A 25,830-nucleotide genomic window follows, 5' to 3' on the forward strand; every position below is an offset into this window, starting at 1 on the left:
CCAAGCTTTCCTGTTACATCTAAATTGGCCCAATGTGTGGCAAACTGGTCAGGTGGTTGGTCAGGACCATCAGGTGGTCAGATGTTCATGAAGCCATGTCAGGTGATGGCAGAGGCGTAACTATAGGGGGGCAGGGGGGGCACGTGCCCCGGGCGCCATCTTTTCTGGTCACGTGGGGGGCGCCGCCATGACCAATTTTTTAAAAAAAATTTTGATTTTTTTTTGTTAATACAAATGTTTCCTGCTCAGTGCAGCAGCGCTGCAGCAGTCAAGGGAGTGTGTCGGTGCCCCCTTCCCCACGAGCAGTCCCTTCCGTGCCGCCTGCGGCGCCCCCCCCATTGCTTTGCTGGTGCCTGGCGGCCAGTCAGTGGCCTGGCTTGGCGGCGGCAGCGGGCGCTTGTGAGGAAAAACCTAAGTATAATGTCGTATGTTGGGGGGGGTGCGGGGGGGCGTGGGGGGTGCCATTTCAGTGCTTGCCCCGGGCGCCGTTTTCCCTAGTTACGCCTCTGGGTGATGGCCTCAAGCAGCAGAATTTGGGGGTACCAGTGGGGTGTCAAGGTATAGCCTGCTGTCTCACTTGCCACCCTCTAATACCTAATTCCCATGACCAGCAAGCAGTTTCTCATAATCTAGTCTGCAACTGACGATTTTGCTAACCAAAATAAAATGGGAATCTTCAACAAACAGTTTGCTGAAATCAAGATAAATTTTTTCCACAGCATCCCCACAATTCAAGAAGAAGAAGAAGAAGAAGAAGAAGAAGAAGAAGAAGAAGAAGAAGAAGAAGAAGAAGAAGAAGATTAGCTTGGCAGGATTTATTGTTGACCTATCCATGTTGGTTTCTACTAATCACAGCATAGGTCTTAAGATGCTTACAGACTAACTACTTTTTAATTTGTTCTAGTATCTTCCTTGATATTCTTCTTTAAGTCTTCTTTAATTCAATGGAAACCTAGATTCCTAAATCAAAATATGATTTAGAAAAGGGAGTTTGTTTTTGTACAGGACAAGAAGGCAGTGGGAAATAAAGCAAGGCAATTGGAACTGAACAGCAGAAGAGGAAGATTGCTCCATGTTAGACATCAGGGAGGCTGTTATGTCAAGAAGATAAATTTCTTACAGGGCAGCATTTTTTTTAAAGTGCTCATAAGGAAACTGTACCACTATACAATTCAGTATTGAGAGATGGAAACAACCTTAATTCTGAGAAATAAAGCCCAGTTTATATTCTTATTTACTACTGGTGTGTGTGTGTGTGTGTGTGTGTTTTTAGAGACATTCTATTTTGAGTCAGTACCAAATAAAAGTAATCATGGCCAAATTATCCCAATATAATATAATTATAGACCAAGGATCCCTTACAGATCCCTTTATATATGTATAAATACAATATTTGCTGTTGATAGGATCTGGACTCCCAAAATTACTCAAGTCCACAGCTCTGTGATGGTCATGGAGCTATCACTGTGACTGAAAAGTAAGGCCACTGGAATAGCTAGGAATGATTACTATAAAATGCCCAGTTTTCTCCAAGATAATTTTGAAACAAGAAGATTACTCACTAGTGCAAATTCCTTGTTGAGAATCATCTGCTCCACTAATGATGACTCATTATGGAAGAGATGAGGCTGCATGTGGCTCCACATATGAGGAAACCACCAGAACTCATCCACAGAGTTCAACAACAGATCATCGCCTTCATCTTCTTCAACAGTTCCTGAAAAATTAAGAGAAGATTACCTTTTAAAAAGTGTATACAACATCAGAAGGTGTTGGTTTTTTCCAAGTTGGCGATGGTACATCAAAGTGATGCTTGGAGGTTGGTTTGCTTTTTAATAGAACTGCCAAAAGTTAAATAATGCTGGAAGGCAACACCAAAGAGCAATGGTTAAAAGAAGTACCAAAACAGCAGTATGATCTAGCTTGCTAGTGTTGCATGTGGAGGAACCCTGAACTCAGTTTAAAAGTGACACTGAACACATGGAACCCATCACAGCTACACTTTTTTTTTTTAGCACACCCAACATCATGTTTAAACTGGGACCAAGTATTAACCTAAGAGGTAGGTACCTCAATGGCATCTACCTGAACAGTCATGAGTTGTTTGTTTGTTTGTTTATATTTGTACACCATCCCAAACTTACATCTCTGGATGGTTTACAACATAAAACAAAAAATTAAAACATAAAGCCAATTTAAAACCACAATTTTAGTTAAAAAGCTTGGGTGAATAAATGTGTCTTTAGAGACTTTTAAAAAGCTGTCAGAGATGGGGAGGCTCTTATTTCAGCAGGGAGCACTATTTCCAGGCAGAAACATAGAAGGCCCATCCATGATTAGCCACCAGATAAATGTAGATGTAGACAAGCTGTTTGAAGTGGTGTGGCCTACCACCTGTTCTCTTTACCCTTGTCTGACATGGCTTACATTATCTGGCAGGGAGGTTGTTTTAGGAGGCCTGGTAGAAATTATAAATGCTTCTTGGAAGGAGGGCAGGATGCCTCCCTGTCTTAAGGAGGCGATCATTAGACCTTTTCTGAAGAAGCCTGCATTGGATCCCTCAGAGTTAAGCAATTATAGGCTTGTTTCCAACCTCCCATGGCTGGGCAAGGTAATTGAGAGGGTGGTGGCTTCCCAGCTCCAGACAGACTTGGAGGAAACTAATAATCTTGATCAATTTCAAAATGGCTTTTGGGCAGGCTATGAGGTGGAGACTGCCTTGGTTGGCTGATGGATGAGCTCCAGTTGGGAAATGACAGGAAGTGTGACTCTGTTGGTCCTTTTGGACCTCTTGGCAGCTTTTGATACTATCGGCCATAGTATCCTTCTAGAACATTTGAGAGCATGGGGGCATGGGAGGCATTGTTTTACAGTGGTCCCACTCCTGCCTATCAGACAGATTCCAGATGGTGTCACTTGGAGACTGTTGCTCTTCAAAATGTGAACTCTAGGGCTCCATAATGCCTCCAATGCTTTTTAACATCTGCATAAAACTGCTGGGAGAGATCATCAGGAGATTTGGTAAAGGGTGTTATTAGTATGCTGATGACACCCAGATCAATTTCTCCATGTCAACATCATCAGGAAAAGGCATAACCTGCTACTGATTGTGCAGGGTTGGTACTCCAGAGATTATTTTGATCTGTCTGTTCTAGATGGGGTCACACATCCCCAAAAGGAACAGGTACATAGTCTGGGAGCAGGGGCGTAGCAAGGTTGGAGTGGGCCCAGAGACAAGATTTTAAAATGGGCCCCTCGCTGATATACACACACAAACACACTTCACAATATATAGTGCACTCACACTCACATCCCCATTATGAATATGGTGACTATCTAGTTCACATTGAATCTAGTTTTTTTACTCCCTGCTACTGCCGATCTCCAAGAGACTCCATAATTCATAGGGGGTGCAACACAGGCGGGTGGGGAGTCATGTGATGTGCCTCTGGGGGGGGGGCCTCGAGGCAGTGGGGCCCCAAGACGACTCTCTCCCCTTGCCTAATGGTAGTTACGCCCCTGTCTGGGAGTGCTTCTGGATTCACACCTCTCCCTGGTGTCTCAGGCTGAGGCAATGGCCAGAGGTGCTTTCAATCAGCTTCAGCTGATATGCCAGCTGTGTCCATTGCTTGAGAAGAATGACCTCAGAGTCATGGTACATATGCTGGTAGCCTCCAGACTTGACTTCTGCAATGGTTATTTCAGAGAACATCTTCTTCACCATGAGCCCCCTCGTCCATTGAGATCATCTGGAGAACCTCGTCTCTGGTCGCCACCGGCTTGTCTGGTTCCACACAGGTATGGGACTTCTCTGTTGTTGCCCTGAGACTGTGGGAAGTGCTCCCTAGTGAAATATGAGCCTCCCCATTTCTGACAACTTTTAAAAAGCACTTGCAGACTTATTTCTTTACCCAAGCTTTTAAATCTGACTTTGGTTTTAAATTGTTTTAAGGTTTTTATTTTTCTGTGTTTTAACCTGTTTTATTTCACTGTAAACCGCTCAGAGACTAAAGTTTGGGGCAGTGTATAAACCTGATTTTTAAACAAACAAACAAACAAAATTTTGTTCCATAGAACTGATATGAACTCAACAGGAACCAGAGAGAACTGAGTTAGTTCCTATCTGCCTAGCCCTACCCTGTGTATTATTTCTTGGTTATGCTGTAGTGTGTAGTTTTTCAGAATACACTGCTAGAAGACAGGAGAGAGTTAACTGGATGCCTCAGCAATATTATTATTAGGGATGTTTCTCAGTCTTCTTGCATTATGCTGGAATTATGGCAAAGCATCCCTGAATTATCTAAGCAACAGAGATTAGATCAAATTCAAAATGGATATGATCATTGTGATACGAAGAAATGAACTTGAAGATAAAGGGTAGGGAGTTCAAAACCGTGCAAGTGGCAAAGTTCAGGCAGCTTGAAGATGAGTCAAAATTGGTGGTTATAATTTTGGTTGGCTGGGTTAATATTTCAACGTTCATTTTTCAATGGATCTGCATAATGGATGGTTGGAGTTTAGTTGGATTTTCTTTGTATGTTTTTAAAGAAAATCAATTAAATTATTTTAAAAACCCAACAAAATTGGGGGTGCAACCTTGTAGGACATGAGTAAGGCTGCACATTTAAATGTTTAGTTTGGGCTCAGCTGCTCTTGGATCCTGCAGCCCCATTCCAATTGAACTGATGCATTCACAATTCTATTTTTGTTTTTGGAATCCCAAATTCAGCTTCAGCTTCAGAATGGAGCTGAGAATCGTCCATTAAGGAGCAAGTCAATAAGCGTCACAGCTTCAACGTGCTAATAAAACATGTTGAGCATCTTACATTAAAAGCCTCCTTGGGTAAACAAGCTGCATTTACAGTAATTAAAGAATACCTCTCCATGTTTTATTTATAATGAGTCAATAAAGTGTATGTTTGCATGGAGAATCCTCTGACACACTGCCTCTAAGCTGAAGTGACAAAACAGCAATGCAAACTTTAAAGTAGGGCTCGCTTTGAAAGCTGGATGCCTGACTGAGTCCACCCTGCAGCAGGTCCCTTAATGGAAGACATGGAGATGGCTCAACTCATTCAATAGTTTTGTGCTATTTTAGTGAGCCTTATAAACCACCAGGGTATTCATATTCAGAGGCACATGCACACAATTTCAATCTCGATACACAATTTCAATCTTGACAGTAGTCACAAATTCAATATTGTTAATGTTCAGGTCAACTGGGAAATAGAAAATTTGAACAGTTGGTATGTTATACAAATTTTATCAGTGAATTCTCACCGGAGAGTCAAGAATAACAAAAGGAATATAATCAAACTGGCAAGCCAGGATTGAGATACTGTATAGATAGCATACTTCTCATTGGGTAATTAAGCAGCAATTAAAACAGAATGTCTCCCCTCAGTTTATAGGGACAGTAAACATTTCTCATGTACTTGGAGAGGTTGATAAGATGACCTCCTTCTTGTGATAAGGATTCTATTTTACCTCAAGGGTGATCCTTAAAAAAAACCTTGCTGACCCAGCATGCATTTCTGGCAGTTCTCAAAAAAAAACCCCAACAATCTAATAGATCTGCAGTACTTACCTTTCAGTGGCAGAGTTCACACAATCACAAGAATCATGATTAAAGGCAGCTTAACTACAGCAGTTTGACCAGGATTGCCCTGAAATTCTGGATCCACACAGCAGCTCTGGTGGGCTCACTAATTCTGATTAGCCTTTTAACCAGGATCCATGTGATTGTGTGAACCCAGCCAGTATATCAGCCTTTTTGACCCAGAAGTAGTCCTTTCTATTCTCAGAAATTTCACGGCTGCTTGTTATCATGATGCATCAGGTTTCAGATTCCCCACTCAATATTTAAAGAGTTGCACCCTCATTTTACTTAACTCCCCCCTCAACCCCCACCATATCCTCAACACCCGAAACATATTTTTCTCCACCTATAAAAGTGTGTTTTTTCCTCCTCAAAAAAGTTAAGTGAGGAGTTTCTCATTAAATTTTCCCTGTCTGTACCCCTATGATGCATTATACATCATCTGTCATGTCTAATTATGTTATGAAAACATAGGATAGTCCCCCAAAACAGCTATGGATGTGCACAACTGCATTTTTAAAAGATCAGGTATTTGCTTCTAGCAAGACTCCTGGAGCTTTTTCTCCAGGAGTATGCATCTCAGACTCATATATGACTTTCACAAATTAAAACTGCATGCGTCTGTGACATCTTCTGTTATAAGACTACAAAGAGGGGGGAAAGTATTGTGAGAAGCAGTCCTTATCTTTCCTTTACAGAATCCAATTCAAAGCTATCAGTGAAGTACAGATCACCTGATCAATGACTGTTATTCTGGGCTTCATCCTTCCAAGAAGCTTAATAGTTGGACCCAGTTTTAAAATAAACACTGCCTCCTCAGGTCTCCCAGATGCCAGGGCTCAAGCCCACTTAGCCTGATCTGACTAGAAACACATACTGAGGCTGAGTCCAACCCAGTTTCCTCCATGCGTGTAAACTGCCGGATGCCTTGTGGCTCCCGGTGATTAGCCCGCCTAATAGCACCCACCCAAATGATGTTAGCAGAGTGACCTCTCCCCTAACCCCGTTTTTTCGGATTGTGAGTCACCACAGCAGCAAACCATGAGGAGACCCCTGACTGGGAGGCTACAAAAAACCTCCCAAAGCTGGAGGGGGGGCTCCCCAGAATGCCTCACACACTCACAAATGGCATTCCGGGGCTTCTGCAGGCCAGGTGGCCCGCAATCCCTGCCGCCCCTACCGGCTACACGACGGAGCTGTAATTGTGTGGGTGGCCGATCTGGCCACCCAGGGAGGGCTGAATGCTCATATGCGGGGAGAGCGGGGCATGTCTGCTCTCCCCACCAAACCCTAACCACACTGCTCATGTGGAAAGCCTCACTGCCTAATTCCCCCTGCGTGGGAACACATACTGCCTAATACCAGAGGAGACATGAAAGCTCTCTGCACATGCTGAAGGGCACTCTCTGGTTAATCCTTGAGGCTGTTCACACAAGCATGCAAAACTGGGCTAAGAGAGCCCAGCTCGGTTTTGCATGGTTGTTTGAACCAGTGGCTACACGACAGCAAACTCGCCAAAGTACCCTCCTGCTAAAATGAGGTTAAGGGAGTGAGCACTCCCTTGACCTCAGTTTTTTAATCATGTTTCTGCTGCGGCTGCTTGCACTCGGTGGTGGTGGGGGGGAGGAGTGGAGGATCCCAGTATTGGGGCCTTGGGGGGCAGGGCACTGCACGGTGGCACTTCCCTGCACCTGAGCCCCAGAACTACTGGCAGGAGCTGGTGCTCATCTGGGCAGGCAATCCGCCCATCCAGGGAAGGGTCAGCATTTGTCTGTGTGGAGGATAAGTAAAACCCGTTCTCCTCGCAGATTTCCACAGAGCTCTTCTCACTGATCATTCTTGACTGATCAAGAATGAGTTTGAGGACTTAAAATGTTTCTGGGTTAGGTTTGCGTCAGTACTTGCTCAGATTACATCCCAGTGCTGCTGCTACGCAAGATTAGTAGCAGAAAATTCCCCTGGATTCTGAGTGATGCCAACTCCTCTCCAGCCCTTTTGTTTGCATCACTAGAATAGCTGTTAGATGTCCTTGCACAGCCTGGGCTTTGACAAGGAGAACTGTTGGAACGACAGGTCTCTCAGGAACCCACATTGCTTCTGCAGCCTGGATAATAATGTTTGTTTTTATTATCTGCTGAGTGCTGACTGCTTTCATGTGTGCTCTGATGGCTTGACAGCCTACCTTCTCAAATATATTCTCCTCAGAAGACTTGGAGGCCAGAAACAGATCTTGCCTTTACCCCTCATTGCAATGAGAGCTGATCAACACCACATGGCAATCCCAAATTGTGGTAGTCATGGGGAAAGGTCAAAATATTCTCTCTTCCAGATTCTTCAGTTGCTATGTATTCGCCACATAAGCTGAAATCAGATCACATTCAGCATGCTATTGTGACCACTTTAGGGCTGCAGAATTATGCACACATTTGAGACTGAGGCTCAATTTCGGTGCAAAACAATGCATGCACAAAGATGTATCCATGGGGCATTCCATGTGCGTGCCTGGAGCCTCAATTAAATTTGGTCGCCTTGCTTGTATGTGTCTAGCATTAGCACATCAGCAACCTGTGGCCTGGGTGGATGCTGCACTGATGTCCTAACATCATACTTGAGGCTGATGGCCACATGGGTGCATAGAATGTCACATGGGTACATTTTTGGTACAAAACCAGAATCATATTGCCTTGGTTGCACTGAATTTAGTGAGATTTCCATCAGGTTAGATATTATTGTTGTTTACATACTGCTCTTCAATGTACAGTTCTCTAAGCAGTTTACCACCCTTTCTAACTGAGCTAAAAGGCACCTTTTAAAGTGGTGGCTCATTTATGTTTAGCAGGGGGAGAGCAACTGTCTCTTGTTAACCCTCCGGTGGCTGGCACTGGTGTCTAGCCTGTGGTTCCTTTTAGACCGTGAGCTCTCTGGGGATAGAAAACCATCTTCTCACAGTTTTTGTTGCTTTAATTTTTTACATTTATATCCCGCTCTTCCTCCAAGGAGCCCAGAGCGGTGTACATGGCTATGTTTATCCTCACAACAACCCTGTGAGGTTAGGCTGAGAGATACATGACTAGTCCAGAGTCACCTAGTTAGTTTCATGGCTGAATGGGGATTAGAACTCAGGTCTCCCCTGTTCTAGTCCAACACTCTAACCACTGTACCTTACTGGGAACTTTTTTGTGGGTGGAAATAATGGCCCACACATTGTGCAGGCTTATGCCAGCATTTCTGATCAGCCCACACTGCTGCACAAAGAGCTCAAGTGCACAAATACTTAAAGTCGCACATTGACACTTGGGGAGTAAAATTACATTGTTTCCCATGTCAGTTGTGCTCCCAAAATGCTGGTGTGCAACTTGTATATGCAACTTCACACAAACAGACAGAGACACACACATACATTTTAGCAAATCTGACAGGCCTATTGAAGTCACCTTAAAGGAAGCAGCAGGGAGTCTTTTTGCTGCCTCTGAATTCTGTGGAGAGCAAATGTTTGTCTACCCTTAAAGCTAGCTCTTGATGAACAAGAAATATAGCTAGGGAATGGACAGCAAGCAAGTAAAGTTTAAACTTTAAAGAGGGCTTAACAAGAGAATGCAGGCAGATAGGAAATGCAAAAATGTGGCTGGAAGCAAGGAATGCTAATCTGCAGAATCAGTGGGTGGGCGGGCAGAATCAATTAATGACTTAGAACTGGAAAGGTGAAGTAATCCTCTTTTCATTTAATTTAAATTCCTTTTAATCCACATATTTTCTCCCTTGGGCTTAACAGTACACTTTTAAAAACGAACCATTCCACAACGCCTTCTCACTTGTGTGACAGTAGTATTTTAGAAAGCCCAATTCGTAACTATGTGAAGTCCCTACTGGGTGTCTTTCACACAGAAATACCATTCCTGCTGAAATGGGTCAGGGCACTCAGCTTTTAACATTTTGTCTCTTATTCTAGCTGACAGGATGAGAAAGTCAAAGATGGTGCCAGCTTTGCTTTATCATCTATTGGCATAAATACCGTACCTGGCAGTTATGTCTGTTTCTTTTCTAATCCTTGAACTTACATTACCTACTTAGGGAAATGATCAGACTCAGAGCACTTCTCCTACATATACCATTTACATTACTTGTGTTTTTGAAATGAATGCACCAATTTCCTGCCGTTCCATCAATTTAGTGAAACTGGAACCATTTGGAGAGCTCAGATTCCCACTTCTTGAATCTCCATGTGAATAAGTTGAATTTGATTCTAAAATATTCAGTATGTATATGTATAACTAAACATTCAAAGATTTCAGCCTGTTCATTTTGATTGAATTTGATTGAGTTATATATTCAGAGTGAATTCCCTTTGGGGAGGGGAGATATTTCAATTTATGATCAGTCAGTTTTGCCAGTTCTCAACCTCTGAAGACATGACCAACTTTTCATATCTCCCTCTCCAGAAGAGTCATTCATGAGACCAAAGTTCTATGCTCGCAACACCACTACTACTATTACTGCTACTAATAATAATAATATAATTATTTTTTAAGGCAATATACTTGGGTGATTGTGCACCCTCGTTCCTGCTGGCAAGGAGATATGTGTCAATGAATGTTTTAAAGTACAGTATGATTTGATGGGAATTCAAGTGTTCTAACTCATTCTGAACGGAATTAGAGGAGATAAATTCTCAATATTTTAAATTTCCAAAATGTAGGTGAATCATAACTATGGCCCATGCTAAGAAAAAAAAGTTTTAAAATACCCCACCTACTTAACTGCTACCTGAAACTATATAACTCCTTCTTACCTGTGTGGTAAAACTTTCCTGAAAATCCAAGGTTGAAGGTAAAATTTGCAACCTGAGTGCGTAGTAAAATTTGAGTCTCTAGTAAGGCCTGAAACAAATAAGAAATAGCATGCATTTAGAAAAAAATGCCTCATTTTGAAACTAATGTTTATTGAGCTATAAAGTTAAGAGTCCTAACAAATATGTTGACATATAAGTGAAGTCCGTCCCACACATGCATTAATCTATGGCAAAACTGTACCCCAACATAGATTTAAGGTTTATGTTAAAGAAAACTAACATGATGGACTACGTTTTATTACCATTTCATGTTATAAATTAAGTTTGGTTCTTGTTTTATGAGGAAAAATTTGTGTCGTCAAAAAAAGTGGTGGCCATGGATGTTCTGGCTCTGGCTATTTGGATTCTGGCTCTTCTCAGAGGAAGGTACAATTCCTGGTCATGTGGCAGCTGCTCTGTGGTCTGCTTCTGCCTGAGCTCTGGGTGGATAGCCCACAGTAGAATCATCTGTACAGAACCAGTGTCTGCCACCCTTTGGAAGTGTCATTTTACTGGATTGGGCCATAACCTTTCACTTTGTAATGAGGATTTGTAGCACTGGCCGGCTGATGATTTCTTCCATGAATGGATCTGTGCTCTTGGAAGGGATCTTTCTGAGAACTCATTCTCCTTTCATTCACAGAAGTTGCTTCTAGAAATAGGAACTGCAGCACAAAAGGCTAGGATCCACCCAATACATTCTTGTTTTTTTCTGTTCCATCCCTTTGATTCTATCTTAATTTGTACTTAAAATAAGTATATGGAAAAATAGCACATGCCCAGGGCAAAGCTCTTATTGATTTCAGGTGGAACATAATTTCAGTTGAAAGATAGCTTTACCAATGTGCCTCAGATAGATTCTGGACACTTTGCTGGTGAGCAATGAAAGGGTGCAGTTATTCATTCTTCATGGATGTTAAAGTCTGCTGGCAAGAGCGATTTCTTGCAGCAATTATTTTGCACAGAGGTAAGGTGAAGCTTTGAAGACCATGGACCACTAAATTATTAATGTTTTGACACAGTACAGAAGGCTGAGGAGGAACAAAACTGTATTCTATCCAGGACTGCCGATTTTGGATTTTCAAAATTTTACCTGCTGTGTGGACGGGCAGAGTGGCAAAGGTTGGTGATGGAACCTGCATAAGCACTGCCAGGCACACAGCCATTCAAGGTTGTTGGCCTAATCTTGCAGGTGACTTCAGTGTTTCGTGTCTGCATCCATAGCACTTAACAGGTTTTTAGGCAATGAAATGATGACAGCCACCTTGGAATGCTTTTTATAAAAGCTGCACATCCCTTTTGTGACATATTTAAATGTGCAAGCGGTGCTGGCTGGTAGGTTTTGGAGTTGGTTGGAACTGTTGTATAGATGTGTCTATGCTATGTGTCATGTGATCTATATTATTCATACAGCTAGGATACCATGTCTGCACATCTGTGCATTTTCTTCTGCTGGGTATGCTTTTGGACACAGTGGCCTCTACCCATTAGCATTCCTGGGACGTTTTAGGCAGGAAATTGTCTCTGAATATATATTTCAGACAGGAAAGTGTCTCTCAGAGTGTATCTCCCTCATTACCGAATAGACAAGTTTGGTGCCCCGCACAGGAATTTTCAGGAATTTTATCTACTAAAATACAGAGTGACATCCTTGGTCTGAATGAGTAGGACAATTCAATCTTTTACCATTCTTTAAGTAGCCCAGCTGTAAATTCACTGAAAGGGTGGTTAAATCACACACATACACTCTCCTACACACACGCACACACAGCCCCCTGAGTTAAACTTAGGGCTGATCTAAAATGCACCCTTCCATTTTTTTCCCCACCGTATTCTCAGACCACACAAAAATGGGGACTCATTTTTGTCAATTTCTTAGGCAGGCCTGAGGAACGGTCATCAATTTCTTTTTTCAGAATTTCAGTATCCCCCTAAGAAAGACACTACCAAGGACATAGCTATAACTGAACAATGTGGTGGGGGGATAAATGTTCCTGGGCCTCCGAAAGAGAGAGGCCCACTGGCCGGGTGACAGCTCACTTTCCCCTCTCCCCCTCCCAACCTCCCCAACTCATTGGCACACTGTTGCTTCTTGAATGGAGGACTTTTCTTAGCTTCAAGCAAGACAATCCCTCTTCAGGAGGTATCAGGTATATGTAGGTAGCAGGTATATGCAGGACTGTGCAAGTCCGAAAATGGGAATCCCAGTGTTGGAATTCCTGGCCCCCACCACCAGGAGGCATAAGAACACTGGGCAAGTAGAGCAATGGTGGTGGTAGCGGCCCTTTAACTGGCCACCTAGCACTGGTGTGGGGGCAACTTGGTGGTGCAGTGATGTTCAGGAGTGTGGGGGGGAAGGGAGTGATGCTGTGCACACTGGGAAGCCCACCCAGCTGCTAGGAGGATGTGAGGGCTTCTAGGGACCTCTTCCATTTCCTGAGCCAGTGGAATGCATGCAAGTGAAAGTGTTTGTGGGTGTGGGGAGTGTGTGATATTATTTGAAGAGGAACAAGAGAAAGGGTGTGTTGAGAATGTTTTTCAACATGTGCTTCTTCTGCAGCAAAGACATGGGGGGTGTAGAAAAGAAGGTGGGGGGATGAGGGGCAGGTGCTCATCTTCACTTTTGTCTTAGGGCCCACTCCAGCCTTGCTAGGCCCCAGACACTACATCATGTTTAGAGCTACCAGTGTTGCATGTGTGTGTTTGTGTGTGTGTGAGAGAGAGAGAGAGAGAGAGAGACAGAGACAGAGACAGAGACATATACGCTACAGAAAAAGAAAAAAGAAAAATGACATCTGTGCCACCACTGCTACCAAAACAGGAATAAGCCACCCTTCTGAAACTTTGTGAGAAATTTTGAATTATTTTTTCAGCTTCTGTGATTACCCCATGTTGTCTGGAAACCCTTCACAACTTCAAATTTGCTGAAACCACTCTGTTTTAAAGAGAATTCTCAGATCAGCTTTAGTTTAAATTGGTGTGACTAGATGTTAAGGTTAGGGTGGGTGGGTGAGAGGGAAGAAAGGCAATGTTGCACCTACCTTCCCCACCAGACGATCTGCAGCCTCCTCTTCGGCATGCTGGTGTGCACCCACATGATCCACGCTACCCCCAGCAGCATGGATCATTGGAGGATGGGAAAATGGTTCCCAGCATCCAAGTATCCCACAATGGACAGCACAATAAGTATGGTGGAATTGGGGGAATACCCCGTGAGTTGGACCCTCTAGGTGCCTGACTCTGTAGCACACACATACAGGGTTAAGGGCGTGCTTGTGCCCTTAACCCTGGCTAAATGCTGTGATAAAAATTTGGATTAGGTGGGATGGATAAGGAGCAATACTGGTGCTCCACATGAGCAGCCTAACCCAGGCTGGACTGCCTGCATTGGGCTGCTTGTGAGAATAGCCTCAGTGCATACCAGGGCCCCAAACAATGGCTTATTGTATTTACACATATTTTTCTTTAATAAATACCACACAAGAAACAGTTGTGCCTAGCTTGATAATGGACAGTATAAATTTAATGCCTGTTGAAGAGTTTTTGGGTGAGTGATGTTACCGCTGTAGCTGATGTGGTATTGTTAAAGCTAAGCAGATGTGGGTCTGATCAGTTCCTGCGTGGGCAACAACAAAGAATTCAATATAAGAATCCCACTCTGAGCTTTCTAAAGGAAGTGGGAATAGGTAGGTAGGTATAGTAATGCAATAAATAATACAACTTCCTTTAAATGTGAAATTGTGTTGATATTCGCTTTTAATATAAGTCTGTATGAAGCTACTTGAAAATCCAGGAGAGAGAGCAGTGATTCCAAAATGTTGTGTTTCTGGTCACAGATTTTGGAACATGTCCACTTTATTTTAAAAGCATGGTACTAATGAGTTGTTTGTTATTTAAAAGAAAATATTCCGCCCACAAACACAAACCCAACTAGGCAACCTTTGCAGTTGAGCAATTAACTCAAGTTGGAACTCAACATCATTACAGGTTTTTAAATGAGAATGACAACTTTCAAATCTGGGGAAATAAATATTGTTTCACAATAAACTTAAAACTATCAGGCGTCGTTGCATTCGGGAAGGCTCTCATCAGAATACCCAGCTTAGTGATTTGTATTCAAAAAGGTAATCAAATGAAGCACTTCAGTTACCCAGAATCTTTGTGGAATTGTGCGTTTCATTATATTAATTGCTTCCCAGCTTTGTTGGTAGGAGTATGAAATTCTCTTCAGCAGCCATAGGATACGTCTCTTTATTTATTTATATTGTGCTTACACTCAGCAGGATTTTAGATTCATCCATGTAATTGCGTTTTGTAGGTTTGAGTTGCCTTGTCTTTATTCTTCATAATTGCTGCATCTATTAAGCAGGACTGATATTTTCCCACTATGTCCTTGTTAATTACAACCATCTCCTTCATTTGCATAATAAACTTTTTTGGGGGGAGGGTTCTTTCTCCGGGAACATTTCATGGCTAATAGGAAGCAATTTGCTTTCCTTTATTAAGTACATTAAAACTTCATGCCCCAGACATCATTGACTGTAAACATTTGATTCTGCTCAAATTTAATGCACCAAGGCATTTTGCTCTGCCATATTAGCTTTATTTATGTGCTGTGTTCTGGATTGTTAGCTGCTAATGAGACTTCAGCTCTTATTGCTCTAAGGCCTGAACACTAACCTCATTTTAATGAGATCATTATTTGCTGTCTTCTGAATGGAAGACAACAAATTTGCCTTTTAATTAAAGGTCAAAACACCTCTAGCTAAGGAGAGTGAAGAGGTTATCAAATCCATAGAGGAACTGAAGGAATAGCTTTCTCTCTCTCTACCTTAGTGCTATACCAAGTAGAGGCAGGCCAAACTGGGTTCAGCATGGTTATCCTGGCAGAGAAGAGCTCTAAATATAAGCTGATGATGATAACACCACCACTAAATGGTGAGAGTGAAATGTTCCAAAACAAAAGCCAGCCCAAGTAATTAAAGAGCTTTCAGGCCTAACCTAAAGGTCTGTGCAGATCAATACCTCTGTTGAAGCAGGATCCCAAGTCTGCATGAGGAATGATTGATAAAGGGGCAAAGGACAGGTTCTGCATTAACCAGGCCAACAAAATTCTCATATTTCTTATCAGAAAATGTGAGGCAAGCATAGATGGATAACCTGAGCAGTTTTAGTGATACATGCATGGATGTGACTAAGGGCTCTTCCAGATGCGAAGAGCCCTTCGTTATCTTCTTGCCTGGAACTGCAGGATGTACAAAGTTTCCATGCAAGTTAAGATCATCTGGAGAGGTTTGTCTGCGGTTGCCACCAACTTGTTTGGCAGCTACTCGGGAACGGGCTTTCTCCATTGCTGCCCCTGGACTTGGAATGCACTCTCTGTTGAAATAAGAGCCTCCCCATCTCTTTTAAAAAGGCACTGAAGACACATTTATTCACCCAGGCTATTAATTAGATTTATAGTTTTGGAATTTTTAATACTGGGTTTTAAATGTTTTAAATGATTTTAATTGTTAATTGATGTTTTAAATGATTTGAATTGTAAACCGCCCAGAGATGCAAGTTTTGGGCAGTATAGAAATAAGTAATAGTAAATACGTTTCAAGCGCCATCTTATTCCACATATACATACTGCAGCAAGTTTCTTTGCTACTTCCTAATGCAGTCTTATTCTCTGCATGCATGCCAAGCAAGGACTGCATGTAATTTTTGCAGCACCACAGAGGGTGGCTCCCAGCCAGCTCATGCATTCTGAAAAGAATTCTGGTCCCCGCCACTGCGCCAAGACAATGAGGCAGGGAGCGGGGTTGTGCCCCCGTCACATGAGGCAGGCACGGGCACCCTCTTGCCTCCCCCTCCACGTGACAGGGGTCAACCAATGGGGGTAGGAGGCGGGCCAGTTGGGTCCTGGCAGCCTCCCTTCCAGACAGTTGCTCTGCAGCTTGGCAGGAGGAAGGGTAGGTAGATTGGTTAACGGTGTTCGGCTGGAGGGCCATTTGGGGTGAGGGGGGCCAAGGAACAGCCCTTCAGGGTTTTTGCGGCCCAGAGGTTTGGGAATGGCCCCTGCTCAGGGGGTGGCTTGACTCACCAACTCAGAGCTTTGGCGGCTTGAGTTGGGGGTAGGCTGGTTTGCCTCACAGTGAGAGGAGGTTAGGACCTGGCGCCAGAATGAATCAGTTCCCGACCCTTTGCCCCGGTGTGGGGATAGCCCTCCCTAGGAGCCGGTCCCACATGGGAGGAGTACCAACACTCTGGTTAGTTAGATACCTCGTTGCAGCTCTTATTCTGCTGTAGATTAATAAAGTGGCCCTATTTTACTCCAACTAAGTGTGTCCTGTCTTCATTGGGGCTGGGGGGTGCAATGCACCTTTCCCATTACTATTTTTGTGTCAACTGGGGAAAAAGGAAGGCTCTTCTCAGAATGCAAGGCCTGGTCAGCAAATGGTGCTGCAATAAGGTTGGTTGGCTTGTGTATGAAGAATAGGATTGGATTAGGAGGAAGTAATGCTGAAGCTTGCTACAATGTGTATATGGGAAAGTAAGTCCCACTAAGTTCAATGGCCAATATTCTCCTCAGCTCTCCAGCAAGAGAAGGAGGGCTGCGAGTCTGTCAGGCCTTCTTGAAGTTGAGGCCTTCTTGAACTCAGAAATGTATTTATGCAAGTGGAAAGGACTTCTGGAGGGAAGGGAGAAATGCTTCTCCCTCACCTTTGTGCCCAGACTGCTGTGCAAGAAGGCTTCAGCACAGGGACACTGCAGGTTCCTTGTGGACCCATAGCCCTCCTTCCATTGCTGTAGGGCTATGACCTTGCATTGCTTTAACATCATTGTAAGGATGAAAAAATGGGACAAGCAAAGAAGCTGTTCTTGTGTTAAAACCAAAAAACCAAAACCGGGCTAAGACTGGTCTTGGCTGATCGTAAGGAGGTTAAAGGAGCAAGCAGATTTTTATTGTCTGCCAGCACCTGCTGCTTGCAGTTGGGACAGGGAGACTGTGGGGTTCCTGCGCATCACTGGAGGGATACCCAGAATGCACTGCACACTCGTGTGGTGCATCAGGGGATTTCCAGAGGCCGGGGTGAGGCATCTTGGCCCCTGAACCTCCACAGTGCCTGGGGCAGCAGATGATCTTGTGCTTGTGCTTGTGATCTGGGTGTGCTTGTGATCTGGGTTTACTTGTGATCTTGTGCTTGTGATCTGGGTGTAGATGAGCTGTGGGGAAGGTAAGGTTAGCGAATATTCCTCCCTACCTGTCTGCCAAGCCCTTCTCATAGATTGTGAAAAAGGGCTCAATGATTGGGACTTTCCCACTTTGACTCTATAGACACGCCCACAGTGTCTGTAACATGAAAACACTGCCTTGTTCTGGTGCGGGAGGCAGGAAAAACATCGTCTTTGTGTCCAGATGCTTCCCAGAGACTGCCAATTGACCACCCTGTTCTAGGTTTAATATGGTACAGTTGGGGGTCAGATCAGATACACTAAAAAGCTCTATTACCATGTTATGTTCAATGTGCATACTACACATATGTATAGCACATGCAATGTATGCACATATAGAATGGTATGTATGTAAAGTTATTTATTTGCATGTTATGATCAATATACACTTCCTATTTGTTCACTGCATTTTAGAGGTCTGAACCCAGGTTTACTCTTAACATGAATGCACATATAGTCATTTACACAAAAACATGTACATGTGTACAGACACCTGCACACATATACAGCGGAATGTTTGAATAGGGCTAGTGTGTTGGAATAGGGCTAAACTGTTGTGATTCCCCCATGTCCTTGCCGAAGGTTACAAGTTATCTCCCTGGCATCTTCTAGATAGTGCTGAGAGAGACTCCTGTCTCCTTGGAGAAACTGCTGCCAGTCAGTGTAGACCAGGGATTCTCAACGTTGGGTCCCCAGATGTTATTGGACTTCAACTCCCATAATCCCCAGCCCTAGTGGCCTTTGGTTGGGGATTATGGGAGTTGAAGTCCAAGAACATCTGGGGACCCAACGTTGAGAATCCCTGGTGTAGACAATACTGAGCTAGATGGACCAATGGTCTGACTCAGTATAAGGCAGCTTCCTATATTCTTATGTTTTCTTTTCATAAAGCAGCTAGGGTGTGGGATCCAGATTAATACCTTGAAAATAACCTCAAATATTTTAATGCTGTTTTATGATTCATGATTTTATGTTTTAATTTGTTGTGTGGATGTTTAAAACATTTTTTGTAAATTGCTATGGAAGTCTAATGGCACAGCAGGGAAATGACTTGCTTAGCAAGCATGAGGTTGCTGGTTCAAATCCTCACTGGTTTATTTCCCAGACTATGGGAAACACCTATACTGGGCAGCAGTGATATAGGAAGGTGCTGAAAGGCATAATCTCAGACTGCACAGGAGATGGCAATGGTAAAACCCTCCTGTATTCTACCAAATAAAAACCACAACACTCTGTGGTCACCAGGAGTCAACACCGACTCGACAGCACACTTTACTTTACTTTACTTTACTTTACCTTACTTTACTTTACTTTACTTTACTTTACTTGAGTCATATTGGCTAGAAACTAGGGTGTAAAGATTAGAGGTAATAAAACTGACAATAAAACTTTTAAAAATCTTTTAAATACACAGTTGTTTTCTTCCTTCCCTAGGTTGTAATGCACAATTTAAGATGCTGAACTCCCATTGCAGTTGTCATTGTCATGACCTGGCCTGCTGCCGCCCCCACTGATGTTAGCGACTCTGAGAGAGTTGGGGTTGGTGCCAACCCCCACCTGGTATTCTACCAATGTTGTGGAGTGTGGAAGGGAAGGATCAGCTTTGGCCTCAGCCCTTGACCACATGACTGAACTAGAAACCAAAGAAGTCCTGGGACGGGAGGGAATCCCCCTCTCAGGGTGAGGGGCCCACAGGACCTGGGCCCACCACAGAGCTGATCTCTCCAGATGCTAAGCCAGGGTTTCTTAACCTTGGGTCCGCAGATGTTTTTGGACTACAGTGCCTATCATCCCCAGCTACAAAGGCCATGGGGATGATGGCAGTTGTAGTCCAACAACATCTGGGGACCGAAAGTTAAGAAACCCAGTTCTAAGGTGGGTGGAGCTAAATGGGTGGCAGCAGCTTGGGGTCCTCCTCCTTTGATGGATGGGCTCACTTCTCTGCATATGGTTGGCCAGGCCCCACTGTCTCTGCACTCATGTGGACTCACTTATTGCCTCACGTGAGGAATGCAGTAATGGCAGAAGCTCCTCTGACCCATGGTTGCTGCATCCGCCACATCTCCCTCCATTAGTGATGGAAGTGGAGGGAGAAGAGCCATTGTCGAGGGACTCAGCAGAAGCGCCAGCTCCATCTTCCCCTGCCTCCTCAGCCTGTGGACTTCCTCCCAGAAGACCTTGCATCATCACAAGGGTCTCTGGGGGTTATCTCCATTTGCAGGTGTCGGGGGGGGGGGGTTGCTAGGAAATGGTGGCACCCTTCTTCTTGAACCTTCCATATGTGAACTGGCTGAGATCTCAGGGCCCATTCATGACCCTAGAGCCTTGGGGTGGTGTTTGGCCTGGCCAGCCTTTGGAACTGGCCATGCTTTCAGCTATTTCCCATGTTAGCCATACTTTGTGAATGTATTTATAAATGTTTTGGGGTTTTGGTTTTTTTTAATGTTTTATATCCTGCTCTTCCTCAAGGAGCCCAGAGCGGTGTAGTGACTGGACCAGAATCACCCAGCTAGTATCATAGCTGAATGGGGATTGGAACTTGGGTTTCCCCGGTCCTAGTCCAGCATTCTAACCACTATACCATGCTGGCTCTCTTGGGGTCTAGTTTGTAAATGGGGACTAGTTTGTAAAAGTCTCAGTATGCAGAAGAGACTAGCATTTACTTACCTCCTGCTTAATATTAGAAAGCATTACACAAACCTGTGGGATAGTAAAAATGACTGCTTGTACAAAGCCACCAAATGGCGCAGCAGGAAATGACTTGCCAAGCAAGCCAAAGGTTGCTGGTTCAAATCCCTGCGGATATGTTTCCCAGACTATGGGAAGCACCTATATTGGGCAGCAGCGATATAGGAAGATGCTGAAAGGCATTATCCCATACTGTGCAGGAGATGGCAATGGTAAATGTTTCCTGTATTCTACCAAAGAAAACCACAGGACTCTGTGGTCGCCAGGAGTCGACACCGACTTGAGGGCATACTTTACCTTTACCAGATCTCAATATCAGTACTAGCAGCGGTAGCAGTAAAACCTCTTTTGCTGCTTTTTTGTGGGGGTGGGGGTGGAGAGGGCAGGCGGTAAATCTAAGAATCAGAAAACTGTCTGGCATCTAATTGCCCATAATTCAGGGTACAGGACTGCAGCCATTCCTTTATAGGTAACCAATTTCAGTTGAGTGAGATGAATGGTGTAATGCTGCCACAAATGCACCAATTACTCATGAGTTATTGACCATCACTATAGCTAGTGATGCTGCAACACACCCTTTGTTTAAACTGTTTGTATTATGATACTGATAACAACATCTTAAAAAATATGAATGACCAAGTGTAAAAATCTTTCACTTTTCCAGGAAAGCAGGTAAACTATGTAAGAGAGAGATGTCTGTCCTAACTAATAGCTGCAGGTTGGAGTTAACTTTTCTTCATGAAGCCTTATATAAGATGTGCTGTTCAACTATGATTTTCCTAACTAAGTTACAATGTATACATAAACTATTTTTTAGGGAACTAAGCTTGCAGATAAAAGTATAAAGTGGATTTTCTTTGCTTTCTTTGCTCCAATTTAGTGCTTTTAATAATATTCCAAAGGTTGGTGGGGAATGCTTGTCCTTCCTGAATCCTAGCAATAAATCATTGACTTTTTTGTTTACATTAGGGAGAGAGAGTGTTTATCCTCTGAATGATTCTCGTGAGACTTTCTCCAAGCCTGGAATCATTAAGGCTGTTCACACAAGCAGCTGCACCAAGGCTTCCACAGTCCTATCTAGGTAGGGCTGGAGCACCATGATCAGGTCCCAATCCTGATGCTGCCCTCTGGGTACCCTGGGTTTTTTTAGCCCGGGGGGGGGCATACCTTTAAGGGCAGAGGAGGGTGCCCTTACCCCTCCCATCTCATTTCCCCTGCCGGCACTCCACTGAATAAGTCCCTGTTGGGGTGGAAGCGTACCTCCCTGCTGCTCCAGTGTCCTCCTCGGCCGGAAGTTAAAGGAAGTACCCAGCGTGCATTTAACGAGGAGGCTACTTTGGCAGGTTTGCCACCATGTAGCCACTGGGATCAGGCATGATCTCGGTGGTTCACACAAATGTGCAAAACCATTGCTGGGCTCCCTTAGCCTGGTTTTGCATGCTTGTGTGAATAGCTTCACTATGTAGCAGCTTCATATATTTACGGTATATAGGCTCACACCCCTAAATCAACTTACAAAGACAAAGAAAATACTTTTGACTTTTCTGATATTTTTGCAAGGTTTAATAAACAAAAAATATTCTGTGCCTTTGTTGTCACCGATTTCTCATAGATGTGGTGCACTGAATTGGAAGGGCATACTGTTGATTTTTGAAAATAGCCACTGTATTTTCTTTTTAGCTAGGTTGGGTATCTCTTATTGGCAACAATAAGAGCTGCAATCATGTATCCGAAAGGCTACACTTCTAGGTCACAAATCGTGCAGCTGAACAGTGTTCTTGGCATTGGAATGTCCTCAAGCAGTAATGATGGAGTGGTCCATTGCACTTTCAGTTGTGCCTTTAAGGGTCTTGTGGTGCATCCATTAGCAGTTCCCTTTTACAGAGGTTTATGTCACTTCAGTTTTGAAAGGTGCTTACAGAAATTTGTACCAGGAGGGGGAAATTAAGTATAAACAAACTTCCTAATCTGGGGGAAAGAAGAGATTCAAGACTCTAATAGCTAGTTGTATCAATACTTCTGTAGTCTAGTAAGTAGGGTTGTAGCGAGCTGGTAGCCAGGGGAGAAATTCCTGTTTAGCATTGACCACTCCCTATGCCCATATATGGGCAGCACCATCACCCAACGGGGCATAAGGATACACAGTAGCCTCATCCTGAGGGAGTAATGATGCACTAGGATTCCCTGATTCAGCTCTTTGGAAGATGCAGCAGTATCCAAAAGCATTACAATGGCCCAGAATTAACAGTCTCGTTCCTCGTCTGAATGGGCAAATTGAACACCATCAGTAATGCTAACTGGAATATCCCATAATTGTAAGGAAGATACTTGGCCATTGCACTGATTTAAATCATTATGAATTATACTTTACTTTAAGCATGTACTTTAAATACATGCTTATGCTTTTGGGAATCACATTTAGTTGCAGCCTATGTATCGATGAATAAAATAGGGAGAAATCCTTTCTAACAAGACATATTTTATTTGTATTGGTTTGTCATTTGCTTGTATTTCTTTAAGTGAATTATAAGGACAATGACTTACTGGTTTATACATATTATATTAAAAAACCAAAAATCCTTGGCATTGTTCAGTAGGCTCAGCAGAATGTTTGCTTTCAGATCCAATAAAAATACCAAAGTGTTCCCTTTGATTCCTACTATTCCTGTAAATTATTTATTGGGTAGCCTCATTTTAAAAATCTCTTTAAAATCACATAATCCTCTGGTGCATTTATTGCAAACTTCTGAACTCAGAAATATTAAATTTGTTCTTGAAATTTATTGCATACAAACTAGCCACAATGGGAGGTGAGCAGCCTGTACTGTGACATTAGGTATTTTAGCACCTCACTGCTATCACATTCCCAGAGAGAGGGAGAGGGAAAGTGTGGAGGGGTACACATTTGCACGTAATGCAAAACTGAAGTTAAATGGGGCAGAGGTTGGAATTTGTGACCATCCGAATGCGTGCAACTGAGGTTTCATATTAAAAGCAACCTGTGGTTTCCCTTGCCAAACTGCACTTTGTACCTTCAGTTTGTAGTGAGTTTTACCATCCCAATCTGAGATTTTGTGGCGGCAGCATTATGTTCAAATGTGGAAGGTGCCATAACTGCAGTTTTGTGCTGCTTCTGGAACTGTAATAATAGAGAGGGTGGCCAAGACCCACCTGGGATTGCACTCCATGCCTGTGGTGCTTCTCACTGACTACCTCTATGAGCACTTGACCTGCCCCTCATCTGCAATCCATTAAAGCTGTTGCCCAGCCCAACCCTAACTCATCCTAAGCTTCCAAGCCCATCAAACAGGAAAGTAAAACAGCGGCATGCCCTCCTCCCACTTTGTTCCTTGTCCCCCACCACCAGCAGTCAGGAGAGAAAGGGGATGGGATGTGTTTAGTGCTCTGAAAATGAAGGGATCGAGATGTACTGTATGTTCACAAGCACATGCAGTTGTGGTGCAACATAAACAGGGCAACCCCTTTAGACCACTGCGACAGCAACATATGGCAGGGTGGCGACACCCAAGGTCGGGTTTAAAAGGTTGCCTCACCCAGGAATTCATGAATGGCTGAGGTCTATTTTTTGCACAGCGATGCTGGGGAAGGCCCATGGGGAAGCCCCTATTTCTTGCACAGTGCTGTTGGGGAAGTCCCTTCACTTTTGGGGTACCTGTGTGGCCCCTAGGCTTTCTCATGAGAAGGACCAGACAGCAGGATCAGCATTACTCCAGTGAAAGGAATGATTCGACATCTGTGATGACAATGGATGATATTCCTGAGTGGACCTCTTTCTCATGAAAGTGGAAGACCATGGGGATACCCCTTCACAACTCATGTGAAGAACCATCTGTGGGGATAGGGATGTTGGGCAGAAGCACTAATAATGTGTGATATCCCTTCTCCCACAGACTGCTCTCTCATGAGAATGTCAGGCTATGGAGACACGCATGCAGGCCAGACAGCAGATGCCACCCATTATGTGGTTTCTCCACATAAGCAAACCACAGGGAGGGGTTCCCCGGCAACACTTTTCCCTGTCTTGGTGACTGCCATGAAGAGGCAGTCAAACTGGGCCCTCTGCCAGCCGGTCTGCCCATTTGAATATGGCCATCTTTATAACAAATATTTCTATACCAACAAATATTTATATACCACGTTTCAACAAAAGTTTCCAAAGCGGTTTACATAGAGAAATAATAAATGCATAAGATGGATCCCTGTCCCCAAAGGACTCTTAATCTAAAAGAAATGTAAGATAGACAGCAGCAACAGTCACTGGAGGTACTGTCCTGTGGGTGGACAAGGCCAGTTACTCTCTCCCTGCTAAATAAAAAGAATCACCATGTTAAAAAGGTGCCTCTTTGTTTTGTGCGGAACAGCGACCCCACTTCACTGGGGCCCCAAACAACCCCCCTTTCTGTGATTCCCCACAGCAGCAGATCTGCATATGCTGCAATGCCAGCCACCCAGGAAATTTGAGTGAGAGTAAAGATCTGTCCGTGGTCCCATTGTTTCCCCAGTCTGCCCACCTGGCTGTGCCCGGAGACATGGAGCAGCAAAATATCTTTTGGGTGCATCAAAAGCTTCCTTGGGGAGGAGGGGGTCACAATGCAACAGATCTATAATTAACCAGATAAAATGGGGGGCCCATGCAAGTGGGGACCCCTTTTTTGGATAGCTCAGTTCTTGAGTGTGCAATCTGATGGAAGACCAAAGGCTGGCTTCCCATTAGACTGGCCCTCATATGAGTGTGCTAGTCCCCTGGCGGCCACCCACCATGGGGGCAGGAGTTTGGTTTGGTCTCCAGGGACTGCTTTGCTGGGGTTAGCCATTGCAAGAACATGCTTGGTCTCAGCAGGCCAGACAGGGCATGGGAGGAAGAGGAGAGAGACAGTTTGCACCAAGAAAGCATCTCCAAATATCTAGCTGTCCTTCAGCTTTCATGAGGGGTGTACTTCTCCTGAACTAGATTCCATCAAGGGATTCTCTAAGCTGGGAAAGTCAACATGGAGTTAGCAAGATATACAGTTGTATACATGGCTGTTCTTGACATCAATTTTGAATGAGAATTACAAAAGCAAACTAGGAGGGTTTCCTTCTCTGCTTCTCCCTCTATGAAGCACTTCACACGATCAGTGTGAAGCGCCGTTCGGGGTAGTGCAGGGAGAGCGGGCTTAGCCTACTCTCCCTGCACACAGGCAGGGAGCTGTCCCTGGGTGGTCGGATAGGCTGCCCACATGACTGCAGGCTCTGTCATGGAGCCAGCAGGGGCAGCAGGGATCGGGGGCCAGCTGGCCCCCGGAAGTTCCAGGATGCCCACACAAGTGCGCGGGGCATTCTGGAGAGATCCCCGGGCCTGGGAGCCTAGTTTCAGCCTCCTGGCGGGGGTCTCCTCATGTGTTGCCGTGGCGTGGAGCTGTGCCGCGGCAGCTCACAATCAACAAAATGGGGTTAGCTGAGCGCTCGATCTGCTAAACCAGTTTAAGGGAAG

The 25,830-nt window shown here is 44.1% G+C and overlaps 1 protein-coding gene across 7 annotated transcripts in view; it reads right to left on the minus strand.

Moving 5' to 3' along the window:
* Positions 1–25,830, minus strand: part of NDST4 (N-deacetylase and N-sulfotransferase 4) — a 208,710-nt gene that overhangs the window by 121,871 nt on the left and 61,009 nt on the right. For 6 of the 7 annotated variants that reach the window (XR_008308702.1, XM_053256599.1, XM_053256597.1 and 3 more), the window contains 2 exons: positions 10,389–10,476; positions 1,563–1,717 (listed from right to left, as the gene is read on the minus strand). The exons of the other annotated variant lie outside the window; for it this stretch is intronic. Coding sequence is in view for 5 of the 6 variants with exons in the window: in XM_053256599.1 (XP_053112574.1) it covers positions 1,563–1,717; positions 10,389–10,476 (243 nt within the window). In the remaining variant the exon portion in view is untranslated. The remainder of the gene's footprint in view (positions 1–1,562; positions 1,718–10,388; positions 10,477–25,830) is intronic. 7 annotated transcript variants of the gene reach the window in all.

The sequence above is a fragment of the Hemicordylus capensis genome, chromosome 5 (assembly GCF_027244095.1).
Source record: "Hemicordylus capensis ecotype Gifberg chromosome 5, rHemCap1.1.pri, whole genome shotgun sequence".
NCBI lineage: Eukaryota > Metazoa > Chordata > Lepidosauria > Squamata > Cordylidae > Hemicordylus > Hemicordylus capensis.